This window comes from Panthera tigris, chromosome C1 (assembly GCF_018350195.1).
Source record: "Panthera tigris isolate Pti1 chromosome C1, P.tigris_Pti1_mat1.1, whole genome shotgun sequence".
In the NCBI taxonomy this organism is placed as follows: domain Eukaryota; kingdom Metazoa; phylum Chordata; class Mammalia; order Carnivora; family Felidae; genus Panthera; species Panthera tigris.
The window spans coordinates 143,346,432-143,364,629 of record NC_056667.1 but is presented as its reverse complement, the minus strand read 5'-3'; the positions used below and the strand labels follow the sequence as shown (position 1 = coordinate 143,364,629).

Here is an 18,198-nt window from a genome sequence, read left to right as displayed (position 1 = left end):
TGATGTTCCTAGTCTGAGAATCACACTTTGAGTGGTAGGAGTTGGGACTGTTCTGTAGACTAAGTATTAGATTTAAATTTCTTTAAAAAAAAGTCTCTATTCTTCTGACTTTTTTACAAATAAAATCAGTCTTATTTCAAAGCTGAAAATTCCAGAAAGGTGATTCATTATTCCTACAATTATTCTACTCTTATGACCTCTCCACAGTATGATTTATACACTCATAAATTTGGCAAAAAATCTCTACTATGACTTAAATATTAATTTTAGACAAGTTGAACATCATGATTTAATTTTAAAAACAAACATAGGAGGGTAAAGTATGTTATATAATTATTACTATGATCAGATCTTTTAAAACCTAAACATTTCTCAATATTTATGGAATATTATAAGCTTTTTCATGTGTGTTCCAGAAATGAAGTTTACATGACACAAGGTATTCCAATGCTATAAAGATACTACAGTAGCTAACTACTAGTCAACCAAAATAGTAAATTTACAAAAACATTTCTTTGTCTTAGGTGAAGCAATCTATTTTTTTTCTCTTTTCTTTCAAAATCCCTTAGTATTCAACAGTCTTACTGCTGGCTGATGAAAATATAAACAAAATATACACCTAAGTACCAATAATATAGTTATTTCAGAAATTAAAGAATCTGAGTTATGACCATAGTAGCCATTGCCCACTCAAAAAATAAGGAAAGTTTGAAGATTAAAAGTGGCACTCTGAAATTCAACACTGCTTTACCTTATCAAAGTACATATACTCCTTCTTTCCTTATAAATATATATTCTAGATTTCTTAATTTTTAACACAAGGCCAATAAAGTTCTGGGTTCATTGCGAAAACTGAAGAGCAGCAGCAACATAAAGTTTTATTTAAAAAAAATGCTACTTGTAGGATTTCTCCTTTATCTGTACATTTATCTGTACTGTACAGAAGGAGGGAGCCAAGGGTCCAGGTTTACCCCCATGTATAATTAAAGGAAGTATCTTCTGCAGTCTTAATATAAAGGGTGGTGATGATGATAGCTCAAGAGAAAAAATGGGGGTCAAAGGTGAACAAGGTACAGGGGAGACAGGAGTCTGAATAGAACACACTGGTGCATTATCGGAATGATTCAGGATGTTTGCCCTTAATTATGTCACAGAAGAAGAATATTTTATGTCCAAAGAGCTTGATTATATAAATTTTGGAGCCAAATTTTAACCCTACATAATCAATTTCAAGTTATGTAAAAATTCAGTAAGTTTTCCTGCTAAGAAACTACAACATCATGCAAATTGGAAGGACATTCAAAAAGTTTTTTAAAAGAAATTATTACAATATCAATAATACCAACGACTATACATTGGTTTTTAAAATGTTACACTTGCAGAGTATTTTAGGCTTAGGTAAAACAGTGCATTTGTGAAATTTCTTTACCTCTAGTGCATTATTTATCTTGCAAGAATAGTTCTTATTTTAAGTCACCAACCATTTAATGAGGAAAATGTAACACGGATGACCCAATTCATTTTGTTAAGCAAAGGGAGTGGAAAGGAACGAAGCTGTTTCAAGGCAACTTCCTTATGGAGAAGAAAATATTTCTTTTTTATTAGCTCCATCTGATGGTTGATCTGGTTTTTACACACAGCCTGGCTATAAATTCCCAACAGTAATTTTATTGTTTTCTCTCCCTCTCTTCTATCAGCAAGATGTACTACATTGAGGAAATGCTGCTTGGCTGATTATGTACCTAATTAGGTTATCGAATTTTGCAAACTATTTACCATTATAAAGAGCATTCTTGCTAATCTTATCAGCTTTTTTCTTTTTTCCTTTAAGTTGGGAAGCTGTAAAATTTAAAATTTGAAAATATTGTTGATATTGTCCTGTAATGCGCATCTTCATATATACCTCTCACCTAAGCGTAGCTGACCACTTGCCTAACTTATATGAAGCATGTACATGTGATAGCACATTTTAAGCACATAAAAATGAATTTACTTTCCTTATTCGTGTTTTACACAAGTGGACTAGTTTGGCAAAAACCTGTTTATATGCTATACCATCCAAATGCTATCAGAGGCGTGCATGCTTGAAAAGAGAGTTCTTCCAATGCAGAAAAAGTAGCTTAGCATTTAAATGTATTTGAAATATATAAATGAGTTTAAGCACTAAATAATAAGTAAATTGAAGAAAATACTGTACCTCCGCATCATATTCCCATAACTGATTTCCTCTCATGTGGTGGCATTTTAACATGATTACAGGTCCGCTGAGTCTAGACACATCCAAGCACAAATCATCAGTTCGGATTTCTTTGTCAGCGGTATAAGAAAACACCTGGGAATATAAAATTCAGCTAATAAAATAATCTTAAAAACAAAGAAACCCCACAATATAGCAGATTTCTCTGTGGAAGCATTGATACCAACTTGTGTTTTCAAATAGTCCCTGCCGTGTGATCTTGAGAAAGCTAGTTGACCTCTGAGTCCTTTCCCTCAACTGCAAAATAAGGCAGTGTCATCTGTTTCATAAAGTTTTTGTGAGGCCTCAGTTTAATAAACTAAAATAGTAAATACTTATTATTTGGTGGCACCACATTTCCTGCACTATACTTGTCTCATATATCATACAACCGGTTCAATAAAATAAACTTTGTTAACCATATGGGGCTCAACAAAGGGCACTCCTTATTCTCACCACCATACGACCAGTACCCCAGCTCTATAGAGCTCATGATGTCTTTCATAAAGACGTTTAAATCTTTCTTTCCATAGGTACATCATGTAAATTTTATTAAATATTGTCAGTGTGTTTCCAAAGGTTGTAGAATTAGCTTCTCCAGAGAGCTCATTAAAGGTAGGCTCTCTGCTTTTCTTATACGGTTATAGCTGGGCTTGGCTACGATTCTCAAAATATCCAACAAATGTCAAGGTGGATTGTGGATTCGTTGTTAGCTAATTTAAACTGATACTATAAGAATCTCTTTTTTTAAAAAATTCCTGGTATGAATAATTTATTTATAACATTGATTATTGAAGGTTCATGAGTTAGTAAGTACCTAAATTACAAAAGTTATTTTCTTCTGTTAGCTATGATAAGCATGGTTCAGTGTTTTGTGGGTATTTTTTTCTTTGCAATGTCAAGAGGGAATATAATAAGGAAGATTATATGAGGATCTTTTAGTTTTCCAATGCAGTCTGATAAAATTGGAGGAAGTCAGCTCTAGAAATCAATTATACACTCTGGAGCCCTGTCCTGTAAGCTGAACAAGTCAGTCTTGAAGGGGTTGGCCTCTTCAGCACCGAGACTCAGGACTTCTCTGAAAATCACAAGTGGTAAGAGGAGAATGCAAAGTCAATGATAAGGAAATTCTTCACAAAGGTTGTACATTCTACTCAACAGTATAAAACCTTGAGAAGTATATGAAATTCATTTAATTAAACTATGTAAAATATAGATTTGATGTACGGCATTCAGAAAAAAAATTTCCTATCTTTTGTACTTTTTAATGCTCACACTTTTAATGGGAATTATGAGTAACCAAAAGAATAAAAGAAATACCTATCAAACATAAGTACTATATCCTTTCCAAACATGGTATTTATTAATACAGTATTCAATTTAATACAAACATATTTAATAGCTGAATTTAGTAGGAGACCTTGATTTGAAGGAGGGAAATTTCTGGAGAAATTTCTTTTATCTTTTGTTTTAATGTGAAGTATAATTTTCCACATTGAAGTATTTTCTTTTAGTTGTATACAGATGCCAGTGTAAATGGAAACACCAAAGCATTCACATTTGCCATTAATTTTGTATGAGGAGTACAATCACAGCCTGAAAAATGATTTTTCCTCAGGTCTCTTATGATAGTTTGGAAACTTTACCACATTCTTTTTTCCTTGATTACTAATTTTAATTCAATCAGTAGCTATCTTAAGTGATTTATACTCAATAAAGATATATTTGTAGAATATATTCTGAGCCTATATATATATAGTACCTGAAATTATGTTTCTTTGGCCTTTGCACTTGAAAAAAATTAACTGATGTTAAAATGCTTGGTCCACAGATAATTTTTTCCTAAAAAAAATCTGTATATAATGCTTTATTTTCTGGCATTAATTTGTTCACAAATCCTAATAATTAATATGATTAATTTATTTTTCATACCTGAGAATCTCATTTTTATGCTTGATTACTATTTTTTTCTTGAAGTAAGTAGCATACTTTATTACACAGTGGTAAATGGGAGGATGGACTTTATTTTTTTAATATGATATTTATTGTCAAATTGGTTTCCATACAACATCCAGTGCTCATCCCAACAGGTCCCCTCCTCAATGCCCATCACCCACTTTCCCCTCCCTCGCACCCCCCATCTACTGTCTGTTTATTCTCAGTTTTTAAGAGTCTCTTATGGTTTGCCTCCCTCCCTAGCTTTTTTTTTTTCCCATGTCCCATCTCCATGGTCTTCTGTTAAGTTTCTCAGGATCCACATAAGAGTGAAAACATATGGTATCTGTCTTTCTCTGTATGACTTATTTCACTTAGCATAACACTCTCCAGTTCCATCCACATTAGTACAAAAGGCCATATTTCATTCTTTCTCATTGCCAAGCAGTATTCCATTGTGTATATAAACCACAATTTTTTTTATCCATTCATCAGTTGATGGACATTTAGGCTCTTTCCACAATTTGGCTATTGTTGAAAGTGCTGCTATAAACATTGGGGTACAAGTGCCCTATGCATCAGCACTCCTGTATCCCTTGGGTAAATTCCTAGCAGTGCTATTACTGGTTCATAGGGTAGATCCATTTTTTAAATTTTTTGAGGAACCTCCACACTGCTTTCCAGAGTGGCTGCACCAGTTTGCATTCCCACCAACAGTGCAAGAGGGTTCCCGTTTCTCCACATCCTCTCCACCATCTATAGTCTCCTGATTTGTTCATTTTAGCAATTCTGTCTGACTTGTGTGAGGCGATATCTCAGTGTGGTTTTGATTTGTATTTCCCTGATGAGGAGTGACGTTGAGCATCTTTTCATGTGCCTGTTGGCTATCTGGATGTTTTCTTTAGAGAAGTGTCTATTCATGTTTTCTGCCCATTTATTCACTGGATTATTTGTTTTTTTTGGGTGTAGAGTTTGGTGAGTTCTTTATAGATTTTGGATACTAGCCCTTGGTCTGATATGTCATTTGCAAATATCTTCTCCCATTGTGTCAGTTGCCTTTTAGTTTTGTTGATTGTTTCCTTGCAGTGCAGAAGCTTTTTATCTTCATGAGGTCCCAATAGTTCATTTTTGCTTTTAATTCCCTTGCCTTTGGGGATGTGTCAAGTAAGAAATTGCTGCGGCTGAGGTCAGAGAGGTTTTTACCTGCTTTCTCCTCTAGGGTTTTGATGGTTTCCTGTCTCACATTCAGGTCCTTTATCCATTTTGAGTTTATTTTTGTGAATGGTGTAAGAAAGTGGTCTGGGTCATTCTTCTGAATGTTGCTGTCCAGTTCTCCCAGCACCATTTGTTAAAGAGACTGTTTTCCATTGGATATTCTTTCCTGCTTTGTCAAAGATTAGTTGGCCATACATTTGTGGGTCCAATGCTGGAGTCTCTATTCTGTTCCATTGGTCTATGTGTCTGTTTTTGTGCCAATACCACACTGTCTTGATGATTACAGCTTTTAGTAGAGGCTAAAGTCTGAGATTGTGATGCCTCCTGCTTTGGTCGTCTTCCTCAAATTACTTTGGCTGTTCGGGGTCTTTTGTGGTTCCATACAAATTTTAGGATTGCTTGTTCTAGTTTCGAATAATCTAGCATTCGAAGAATGCTGGTGCAATTTTGATTGGGATTGCATTGAATGTGTAGATTGCTTTGAGTAGTATTGACATTTTAATAATACTTATTCTTCTAATCATAGAGCATGGAATGTTTTTCCATTTCTTTGTATCTTCTTCAATTTCCTTCATAAGCTTTCTATAGTTTTCAGCATACAGATCTTTTACATCTTCGGTTAGGTTTATTCCTACGTATTTATGCTTCTTGGTTCAATTGCGAATGGAATCAGTTTGTTTGTCTTTCTGTTGCTTCGTTATTAGTATATGGAAATGAAACTGATTTCTGTACATTAATTTTGTATCCTGTGACTTTACTGAATTCATGTATCAGTTCTAGTAGACTTTTGGTGGAGTCTATCGGGTGTTCCATGTACAATATCATGTCATCTGCAAAAAGTGAAAGCTTGACTTCATCTTTGCCAATTTTGATGCCTTTAATTTCCTTTTGTTGTCTGATTGCTGATGCTAGCACTTCCAACACTATGTTAAACAACAGCGGTGAGGGGCGCCTGGGTGGCTCAGTCGGTTAAGCGTCCGACTTCGGCTCAGGTCATGATCTCACGGTCTGTGAGTTCGAGCCCCGCGTCGGGCTCTGTGCTGACAGCTCAGAGCCTGGAGCCCGTTTCAGATTCTGTGTCTCCCTCTCTCTCTGCCCCTCTCAGCTCATGCTCTGTCTCTCTCTGTCTCAAAAATAAATAAAAACATTAAAAACAAAAAAACAACAGTGGTGAGAGTGGACATCCCTGTCATGTTCCTGATCTCGGGGAAAGCTCTCCATTTTCCCCATTGAGGATATTAGCTGTGGGCTTTTCATAAACGGCTTTTATGATGTTTAAGTATGTTCCTTCTATCCCGACTTTCTCAAGGGTTTTTATTAACAAAGGCTGAATTTTATCAAATGCTTTTTCTGCATCGATTGACAGGATCATATGGTTCTTTTCTCTTATTAATGTGATGTATCACATTGATTTGCAAATGTTGAACCAGCCCTGCAGCCCAGGAATGAATCCCACTTGATCATGGTGAAGAATTGTTTTTATATGCTGTTGAATTCGATTTGCTAGTATCTTGTTGAGAATTTTTGCATCCATATTCAGCAGGGATATTGGCCTGTAGTTCTCTTTTTTTTTTTTTTTTTTTTTTTTTTTTTTTTTTTTTCCCCCTGGCTCTCTGTCTGGTTTGGGAATCAAAGTAATGCTATCTTCATAGAATGAGTCTGGAAGTTTTCCTTCTCTTTCTATTTTTTGGAACAGCTTGAGAAGGATAGGTATTATCACTGCTTTAAATGTCTGGTAGAATTCCCCAGGGAAGCCATCTGGTCCTGGACTCTTATTTGTTGGGAGATTTTTGATAACTGATTCAATGTCTTCACTGGTTTTGGGTATGTTCAAGTTTTCTATTTCTTCCTGTTTGAGTTTTAGAAGTGGGTGGGTGCTTAGGAATTTGTCCATTTCTTCCAGGTTGTCCAGTTTGTTGGCATGTAATTTTTCATAGTATTCCCTGATAATTGTATTTCTGAGGGATTGGTTGTAATAATCCCATTTTTATTCATGATTTTATCTATTTGGGTCCTCTCCCCCCCCCCCTTTTTTTTTTTTTTTTGAGAAGCCTGGCTAGAGGTTTATCAATTTTATTTTTTTTAAAAAAACAACTCTTAGTTTCATTGATCTTTACAGATTTTTTAGATTCTATATTGTTTATTTCTGCTCTGATCTTTATTATTTCTCTTCTTCTGATGGGTTTGGGGTGTCTTTGCTGTTCTGCTTCCAGATCCTTTAGGTATGCTGTTAGATTTTGTATTTGGGATTTTTCTTGTTTCTTGAGATAGGCCTGGATTGCAATGTATTTTCCTCTCAGGACTGCCTTTGCTGCATCCCAAAGCATTTGTATTGTTGCATTTTCATTTTCATTTGTTTTCATATATTTTTTAATTTCTTCTCTAATTGCCTGGTTGACCCATTCATTCTGTAGTAGGGTGGGGTGTTCTTTAACCTCCATGCTTTTGGAGGTTTTTAGACTTTTTCCTGTGGTTGATTTCAAGCTTCGTAGCATTGTGGTCTGAAAGTATGCATGGTATGATTTCAATTCTTGTATACTTATGAAGGGCTGTTTTGTGACCCCGTATGTGATCTATCTTGGAGAATGTTCCATGTGCACTCGAGAAGAAAGTATATTCTGTTGCTTTAGGATGCAGAGTTCTAAATATATCTGTCAAGTCCATCTGATCCAAGGTATCATTCAGGGCCCTTGTTTCTTTATTGATCCTGTGTCTAGATGATCTATCCATTGTTGTAAGTGGAGTATTAAAGTCCCTTGCAATTACCACATTCTTATCAATAAGGTTGCTTATGTTTGTGATTGTTTTATATATTTGGGGGGTCTCATATTCGGTGCATAGACGTTTATAATTGTTAGCCCTTCCTGATGGATAGACCCTGTAATTATTATATAATTATAATATATAATTATTATGAATATATGAATTATATATATATAATTATGAATATATATAATTATGAAATATATATAATTATGAATTATAATTATGAGCCCTTCTTCATCTCTTGTTACAACCTTTAATTTAAAGTCTAGTTTGGGGGCTCCTGGGTGGCTCAGTCGGTTGAGTGTCCGACTTCAGCTCAGGTCATGATCTTGCGATCTGTGAGTTCGAGCCCTGCATCAGGCTCTGTGCTGACAGCTCAATGCCTGGAGCCTCCTTTGGATTCTGTGTCTCCCTCTGTCTCTGTCCCTCCCCTGTTCATGCTTGCTCGCTCTCTCTCTCTCTCTCTCTCTCTCTCTCTGTCTTTGTCAAAAATAAATAAACATTAAAATTAAAGTCTAGTTTGTCTGATATAAGTATGGCTACTCCAGCTTTCTTTTGACTTCCAGTAGCATGATAGCTAGTTCTCCATCCCCTCACTTTCAATCTGAAGATGTTCTCAGGTCTAAAATGAGTCTCTTGTAGACAGCAAATAGATAGGTCTTACTCTATGTCTTTTGGTTGGAGCATTTAGTCCATTTACATTCAGTGTTATTATTGAAAGATATGGGTTTAGAGTCATTATGATGTCTGTAGGTTTCATGCTTGTAGTTATGTTTCTGGTACTTTGTGGTCCTTGCAACATTTCACTCACAGAATCCCCCTTAGGATCTCTTGTAGGGCTGGATTAGTGGTGGTGGATTCCTTCAGTTTTTGTTTGTTTGGGAAAACCTTTATCTCTCCCTCTATTCTGAATGACAGATTGGCTGGATAAAGGATTCTCGGCTGCATGTTTTTTTTCTGTTCATCACATTGAAGATTTCCTGCCATTCCTTTCTGGCCTGCCAAGTTTCAGTAGATAAATCCATCACTAGTCTTATAGGTCTCCCTTTATATGTTAGAGCATGTTTATCCCTAGCTGCTTTCAGAATTTTCTCTTTATCCTTATGACTTTATCCATATGACTTTATCCATATGACTTTATCCATATGACTTTATCCATATGACTTTATCCATATGACTTTATCCATATGACTTTATCCATATGACTTTATCCATATGACTATGATATGTCATACAGAAGATCTATTCAAGTTACGTCTGAAAGGAGTTCTTTGTGCCTCTTGGATTTCAATGCCCTTTTCCTTCCCCAGATCAAGGAAGTTCTCAGCTATGATTTGTTCAAGTACACCTTCAGCCCCTTTCTCTCTCTCTTCTTCTGGAATTCCTGATACAGATATTGTTTTGTTTGATTGCATCATTTAGTTGTATAATTCTCCCCTCATACTCCTGGATTTTTTTTATCTCTTTTCCTCAGCTTCCTCTTTTTCCATAATTTTATCTTGTAACTCACCTATTTTCTCCTCTGCCTCTTCAATCCATGCTGTGGCTGCCTCCATTTTATTTTGCACTTTATTTATAGCATTTTTTAGTTCCTCATGACTATTTCTTAGTCCCTTGATCTCTGTAGCAATAGATTCTCTGCTGTGTTCTATGCTCTTTTTCAAGCCCAGCGATTAATTTTGACTATTCTAAATTCTCGTTCCATTATATTGCTTAAATTGGTTTTGATCAATTCGTTGGCTGTCACTACTTCCTGGAGTTTCTTTTGAGGAGAATTCTTCCATTTCATCATTTTGGGTAGTCCCTGTGGTAGCTCCAAACTGCAGGGCACTTCCCCTGTGCTGTCTGGAGAAACTTGTGTTGGTGGGTGGGGCCGCAGTCAGACCGGATGTCTGCCCCCAGGCCACCACTGGGGCCACAGTCAGAATGGTGTGTACCTTATCTTCCCCTCTCCCAGGGGCAGGACTCATTGTGAAGTGATGTGGCCCCTGTCTTGACTACTTACACATTGCCAGGTTTGTGGTGCTGCTGTGATGGGATCTGGCGTATTAGCCAGGGTGGATCTGCAAGGTGGACAGGGGTGGGAGGGGCAGGCTTAGCTAGCTTTGCTGTCAGTGGTCCCCTGCAGAAGGGGCCCTACAGCACCAGGGTTGGGGTAGGGGAGGGAGGCAGGCCTGTTGGAGGGATGGATCCACAGAAGCACAGCATTGGGCTTTTGCATGGTGAAAGAAAGTTTGGTGACGAGAACTGGTTCCCTTTGGGATTTTGGCTGGGGGATGGGTGAGGGAGATGGCGCTGGCTAGCACATTTGTTCCCTGCTGAGCTGAGCTCTGTCTTCTGGGGCTCAACACCTTTCCCTCCTGGAGTCCTTTCACCCTCCCCACTCTCTGAGCACAGAGCTGTTGACTTTTAACATTCCAGATGTTAAGTCCTGCTGGCTGTCAGAACTCACGCAGTCCGGCCCCTCCACTTTTGCCCCTCCGCTTTTGTAAGCCAGACTCGGGGGCTCTGCCTTGCTGGGCGGACTGCCCCTCCACCACCCTGGCTCCCTCCCGCCAGTCCGTGTAGTGCGCACTGCCTCTCCGCCCTTCCTACCCTCTTTCGTGGGCCTCTTGTCTATGCTTGGCTCCAGAGTCCGTTCTGCTAGTCTTCTGGTGGTTTTCTGGGTTATTTAGGCAGATGTGAGTGGAATCTAAGCGATCAGCAGGACGCGGTGAGCCCAGAGTCCTCCTAAGCTGCCATCTTCCCCTGACTCTACTATGCTTGAGTATTTCTAGGATGGTTTTTATTCTAATAATAAAAAAGTTAATGTATGTCATGTATATGTCTTTCTTGATTTTATTTGGAAATTATTAGGCTTGATCTCCATTATTTACTCCTTTTATCTATCCGCTTTTTACCCATAATTATCATCTTTGTGCTTTTTCATATCTCCTACTGTAGGAGGTTCATGGAATTCACTTTGGGATAGACTAAAATTGCATATGCAAAATACTTTGCAGAGATCCAGGTACCCAGAAAGCAGTCAGTAATTGATATTTAGTGTTACTATATCAGTCTTAGAGGTCCTCCCAGGTTTTGGCCTTGTATGTGAATTCCTGCCTTGATAGTATGCACAGTACCCAAAGAATTTTTAGGACAGGGTCCAGCAGGTTTTGCTCTTACCTATCTGTGCTGAGCCCTTTGCATGCAGTTCTGAGGAGAGGCTCTAATACCTGAAGACTATCCTGACACTTGCAGCATATATAGTCACCCTTTACTGAATTTCTTATGACTTTGGGGACAATGTCCTTAGATTCCTTAGGAAGAAGGTGCTCCTTACGGCTGTTGCCTATTGGCTGTGTCAGTACCTCACATACGCTCCCTCAGGTGGTATGTGTAGCTCCTGGAAGAGTATCTGCCCAATCTGTTCTCCTGCTATAATTAAAACCTTTATTCCTGATTATAAGGTAAGGTATTTCAATCCTGAACACATATGAAGCACATTGACTTAAACATCACACATGTTGATGACTTTGAGATCGAGCCCTTCATTAGTGAAGTCTAATTGTATGTTCTTTTACAAAAATTGGACACTATTCCTCCCTTTCTAGTTAAAGCATTGAAATTGCTTTATCATTGGTTATCAGTACTGATTCTTACCAAAACCAGAAGTGAGTTACATAAATACTATATTTAGCATATATTTCCAGTTGCTCCAATGCAGTTTGATTCTAATAACAATTGGTTAAATCAAAGTCTAATTACTTTAAGTTGACTAGAAGCAGAGTAAAATAATCTCAGTGTCTTCCCATCCATTATAAAAGAGGAATAAGGAGGAGGTTAACATTAATTGAGCACCTGTTGTAGAAACCATGTATAATATGATTCCTATATATTACATTAAATTTGCCCTTTTGTTTCATTGTACAATTACATTCATGTTCCTATGCACACCAACTTAACATTATTGCAAAGCATAATAAGTAGAGCTCTTTACATGAATTGTACAGGTGCAATAATTTATGGTGCTTTGAAAATTCTGTTTTGTACATAATCAGCAAATTTAACACAAAACATTATGACCCATCTAGCATTATGCATCTTCTTTTGTAGTCTGCTGGTCAAGCTAGCTCTACAAACAGCCACTAAAAAGGCCATTTTTACTCAATTATTTTAAGTTCAGCTACCTTATAAGAAGTGATTGATCCTTTGTTCCATTTTGTGAGCCCTTTTAGTTATTATGCCTTCCAAAACTACTTTGATGACTATAACATTTTAGTTTTTATTGTCTCCTATTACATTAGTTTGCTAGGGCTGCCGTAACAAAGTACTCCACACTAGGTGGTTTTTAATCTCCTCAGAGCACTGGAGGACAGAGCCCCAGATCAAGGTATCAGTGGGATTGGTTTCTTCTGTGCACCCCTCTCATTTGCTTGTAGATGACTTCTTTTACTTTGTGTCTTCACATGGTCTTCCCTGTGGCTGTGTCCTAGTCACTTCTTATAAAAACAACACTCTTATTAGGGCCCACCCCAATGATCTCATTTAATCTTAATTGCATCCTTAAAGATCCTATATCTTCCAATGTAGTCCTATTCTGAGGTATGGGACTAGGACCTCAACATATGCATTTGAGGTTGGGGAGAGACACGATTCAGCCCCTAAAGCCTATTAACCCCTTAAACTGAAAGAAATAGCATGTCTTTCCCTACCTCTTGTTGGGTAGATTTTTCCACTTGTCTAGGACCCCTAGGATTCAATTCAGAAAACATAATGGCCTGTTGAATATTACTAGTGAAAATTCTGAATGAAATGTAATCCCAGACTGTCTTCCCTTTTCCTAGGTTGGAAGCCTGCAGTGGGGTAGAATATAGTTGACTCCTTTATCTCACCATTTTAAGAACTTCTCTTCTTTCTTATCTCTCCTGCCCACTCCCACATTCCCCCACACTTCTAATTGGTTTTTGATTCCACCAGGGTGGTAGAAAGTATAAGAGGTCTTACCTGAACTGTCCTTGGTAACTCCTTCCTGTTCTCTGGCCTGGCAGAGATTTAAAGCTCCCTCTTTTGAGAGTGTTTAAGGTTCTTTAGAGATTCCCATAGCTAAGCACCTCTTACTGCAGTGCTGAGAAGACAATGCATATTTTATAAGTGGGCCACTTAAAAAAAATGTTTATTTTTGTGAGAGAGAGAGAGCATAAGCAGGGGAGGGGCAGGGAGAGGGAGGGAGGGAGACACAGATTCAGAAGCAGGCTCCAGGCTCTGAGCTGTCAGCACAGAGCCTGAATCGGGCCTCAAACCCAGGAACAGTGAGATCACAACCTAAGTCGAAGTCAGCCACTTAACTGAGCCATCTAGGTGCCCCAAGTGGGCCACTTTTTATGGCTTGACCAAGGAGGCAAGCTGACTCAGGCAGTGCAGTCACTTCAATTCAGTTGTCACAGGCCAGCTGTACTATGTGTGAGTCAAGTCACAGCCTGCCATATTCCCCAAAAGCATGAAGCACATAGCAATGAAGCCCTTAAAATGGTGTTCTACATAATGTTCAGGGCACAATGAACTGCAGGATTTTTTTCTTTTTTTTTTTTTAATGTTTATTTATTTTTGACAGAGAGGCAAAGAATGAACAGGGGAGGGGCAGAGAGAGAGAGAGGGAGACACAGAATCTGTAGCAGGCTCTGAGTTGTCAGCACAGAGCCTGACGCGGGGCTTGAACTCACAGACCGCGAGATCATGACCTGAGCCGAAGTTGGACGCTTAACCGACTGAGCCACCCAGGCGCCCCAGCAGGATTTTTTTCAAGAATTATTAAGACTTTCAAATTTCAAACCCTGCTTGACCTCATGGGTTGTGCACCCAGGAAGCTGCCACCCCTGCCTTGAGTCCTCTCAATAAGGTTTGTCTCCTCTCTAGAGGGCGGACAACTACTCCCTCCATAGAAAACCTCAGTCTTCTCCACCCTTTGATGCCCCCTGTCATGGGTTGAATTGTGTCCCCCAAAAGATATGCTGAAGTACTTTCTTGTAAGCACCTCGGAATGTGAATGTATTTGGAAATAAGGTCATTGCAGATGGAATTAGGTAAGTTACCATGAGATCGTACTGGAGTAGGGTGGACCCTTAATCCAAAATGACTGGTGTCCTTAGGAGAAAACAGAGACATACACAGAGAAAATGCCTCTGTGATGACGGAGGCAGAGATTGGAGCCAGGTGTCATCTACAAGCCATGTGGATTGCAGGCAAATACCAGAAGTTAGAGGCAGCAACAGAGGATTCTCCCTTACAGGTTTCAGAAGGAATACGGCCTTCCCGACACCTTGATTTCAGACCTGTAGCCTCAAGTATTGAGAGACAATAAATTTCTATTGTTCAAGGCACCCAGTTTGTGATAGTTTGTTAGGGCAGCCCTAAGAAACTTATATACCTCCTTCTATTTCTTATGATGGTTGCAATATGATGGTTGCAAATTTTGCATAGTAAAGTCTGATTTTAGATTTCACATCAGTGGCATCTTGGTGTCTGGGCTGAAAATGGTAACATCCAGTTATACTTTCCGAAAGCATCAATCATTTTTATAATCATTTTTCTATTTAAATACATCTTCATAAAGTGGCTCTTTGCTGTATGAGGTGAATAACCTGCTTTCATTGTAGATTTTATAGAGATCAGATTAATTTCTGTCTCTGAATTGATGTACTCAAATAACTGTAGGAGTAATGCCCAACATATAAAAGATGATAGCCAATTTCAATCTGTTCCTCTCAATCAACATTTTTTTTTTTTTTTTTTTTTTTTTTTTTTTTTAGAGAAGGTAAGCATTTTCAATATTTCACCTATGCGTATGGTTTGTTCTGGATTTTTCACTTTGGAAAGTATGTTCAAAGGCATTTATTTCATATTTTTTCAAATATCTACAATTAAAACATTTTAACAATTTTCAAGGATTGTTGTGAGAATGATCTAAAGTATTTTTGCATTCATTCTTTATTTCACACAATTAAAGATTGTGTCTATACATACCTTGCTTAAAATGCTAATGTTATACAGATACTTTTTTGAAACTACTTTTATCTTTACCCCTTTGAAAAATTTGAAGTTTGAAAAATTGCAAGCAAATTTTGCTCAGATTTGTAGCATAAGCAGCTGTATGCAAAACCACTCAAGCAACACAAGTTGCAAAAGGAAGTTCACTGTTCTGAGCCAGGGGTTCAGGAGCTAAAACGCCCTCTGGTGGCTCTGCCTTGTTACAGTATTTCTTCTAACATGAGGAAATACTTTGTAATACACACACTAATTTTTCTATTTATATTATGTTTATATGTATTTTGTGTTTAAAGGGTTAATAAGTGTATTTTATTCACCTTTATTACATAGGCTGTGATTTTTCTAGATTTAGTTTTGAATTTGTAAAATACTTTTCCTGCTGAGTCCTCCTATTTACTATAAATGTTCTCAGTTTGAAGGGATGCTCTGTCACTGTATGCCAACTGCTGCACTTTCTAGATGAAGAAACTAAGCAACAGAGTTACAGGATTCGCACAATTTTCCAGAGCCACTTAGTGACGGAGGTCTTTCCGGACCCCAAATTCATTGCCACTATTCTTTTACTTGAGTACACTACCCCTTAAGCCCCTGTCACTTGGTCATTTTGGAAATTTGCGCCCTCTGGGAGATGACTTTAGGTATTTCAAGTGTGGTCAATTTGAGAAATCCGCTAAGAATCCAGAAGGATAAATTATTAACATTCCCCCACTAACACACACATATCATAGTAGTTTTCCTCCCCCTCATTCTGTAAAAGTAGCCCAGGAGAATTGTTTAACAATAAAAGACCTTTAGCAATGTGATTTATTTTTCAAAATATCCTCTCAGTGTATGTCACACCATTGTGACATTAGCATGAAGAATGCATACATGGAATTGAATTCATCAATGGAGCTGCCAAGGAAAGAACCTTTGCTTCTAGACTGGATCTTTTTCTGTCTTAATTGATTATTTCAGTTTTCATCTCCAGCCTGTTACCTCAGTGGTCTGTGTGGAAGAGGGTAAGGAGAGTAGGTAGCTTCTGGCTGTGTGCTCTTTACTTATCTTACATGCCTAGATGATATCTATGGTCTTTTACAGATTTGATGCTCTAAAACTCTATTATTAAAAACAGAATGTTGGTACATATCTCGTATTCAATATTCCCATCCTCTCTTCAACATCAGCCATGATGCATCAACTCTTTCCCCTTTTACTTTGATGTAACAACTTTATATTTCTGAATTTGTGATCAGCAAGTCACTTCATCCTTCCATCCCTGACTGGGTATGTTTTGATCACTTCATTAGGGCTCTCCTTCCCATTCCACTTTTCCCAGAAAAGGGCAACTCTCCTTAAGGTTCTTCACTTTCTTCTTGTAGCACTTTGTAACTACTCTCATCTACTCATCTGCATTGTATTGCAGGTATGGTATCGTTTGCACATATGGTGAGTGGGATGGCACTCAAACAATGGGCTTTGGGAAAATGACACAGACCTGGGTTTGGCCTTCCCTCTACTACTCATCAGAACCACAGTTACTGTGAGCCTTTGTCAAAATCTTGCCTTCCTTATCTGGGAAAAGGGATAAAGATGCCCACTGTTTTCTGGGCTACTTCAGAGGTTGAATGAGGTAATTCATGTAAACTCTAAACACAGTACTTGATGTAAGTAACATTTCAGTACTCGTTGTTATCTGTACAAAATCCAGGCATATAATTCACATTTGATTACATTCTGTCTCACCTCTGTGTTCTATTTTATATTTCAAATCTTGCTGCCCCAATAACAAATCCTAAGGATATACTTTTGAACACCTATGGAAACAATTCTAGGAAAAGAATATTTGCCCAATAATTACTTACTCAATTGAAATGAAAACAATTTGTCTTTGGAATCTCTAGTTCACTTTGTGAAAATTAGTGCAGGAGAGTTAGGTAATATAAGCAGGATGCACTAATACAATAACAAAATGTTACATTTCTTTCTTTATGTTTCTATTTTCCTTCTATGTCATTGTTAAATCCTCCCATTTTAGACACTATTGATGTTAAAGTTTATGTATGTTTAATACTTTACTGTCTTGAAGGGGTTTAAAGGAAGGCTTCAAGAAATGTAAAATATAAACATTGGGCTCCAAGTACTCATATTTTAGTATTGTGCTACTGAAGAATATAACTTACAAATTTAAGCCCCATTGGATATCCCACTAGATACGTTTGCATGTGCAGATGTTGTTTTCTATGCCATTGTGGTAGAATTCTCAGATGGCCCCAAGATTCCTATCCTAATACACATGCCCTTTGTAAACACCCTTTGCTTGAGTGTGTGTGAGACTCTTCTCTGACAGGAAAGTCACTCCATAACTATATTATGTTATATAAGACCTAGAATTAGAAACCCAAGAGACAGATTTTCCTGCTGCCCTTGAAGATGCACACTGCCTTGTTTTGGAGACCGCCAGTATGGCAGGGGAACTAGAAGAGCCCCCAGCTGCTGAGAGCAACTCCTGGCACACAGCCAGAAGAAAAACAACACCAAAAACCAATGATGGAAGCTCAGTTCCCCAACTTCAAGGAGCTAAAATCTGCCAATAACCAGGAAGCTTGGAAGGGGGCCCTGAGTCTCCAATGGAGTTCTCAGCTCTGGCCAACATCCTGATCTTAGTCCTATGAGACTCTACGCACAGAACCAGTCATGTTGCTCCTGAATTATACCTGTAGAACTGTGAGATGATAATTTTGCATTGTTTTAAGCCACAAAATTTGTAGTATCTTGCTATACAACAATAGAAAACTAATACGGTGACCATTAGGAAAAAGGAAATATATACAAAAATTCAAATTATTCTTACCATGTGAATACCTTCTCCCATGCTATGTCTCTATCATTTAGGTATTTATTCAATTATTCATCCATCTATTTATTCAAATACTTTTGGGCATGTTAAATGCTTCAGGCCTTATCCAAACTATATAGGCTCTTCCTGAAACTGAATTCAAAACCCAAATAATCTAATTGGGTGCCAACATTTTTGTAAG

The 18,198-nt window shown here is 37.8% G+C and overlaps 1 protein-coding gene across 2 annotated transcripts in view; it reads right to left on the bottom strand.

Moving 5' to 3' along the window:
* GALNT13 (polypeptide N-acetylgalactosaminyltransferase 13) overlaps positions 1 to 18,198 on the bottom strand; it is a 499,222-nt gene that overhangs the window by 10,241 nt on the left and 470,783 nt on the right. For both annotated transcript variants that reach the window (XM_015535906.2, XM_042994459.1), the window contains exon 11: positions 2,198 to 2,332. In XM_015535906.2, the coding sequence (XP_015391392.2) occupies positions 2,198 to 2,332 (135 nt within the window). The remainder of the gene's footprint in view (positions 1 to 2,197; positions 2,333 to 18,198) is intronic.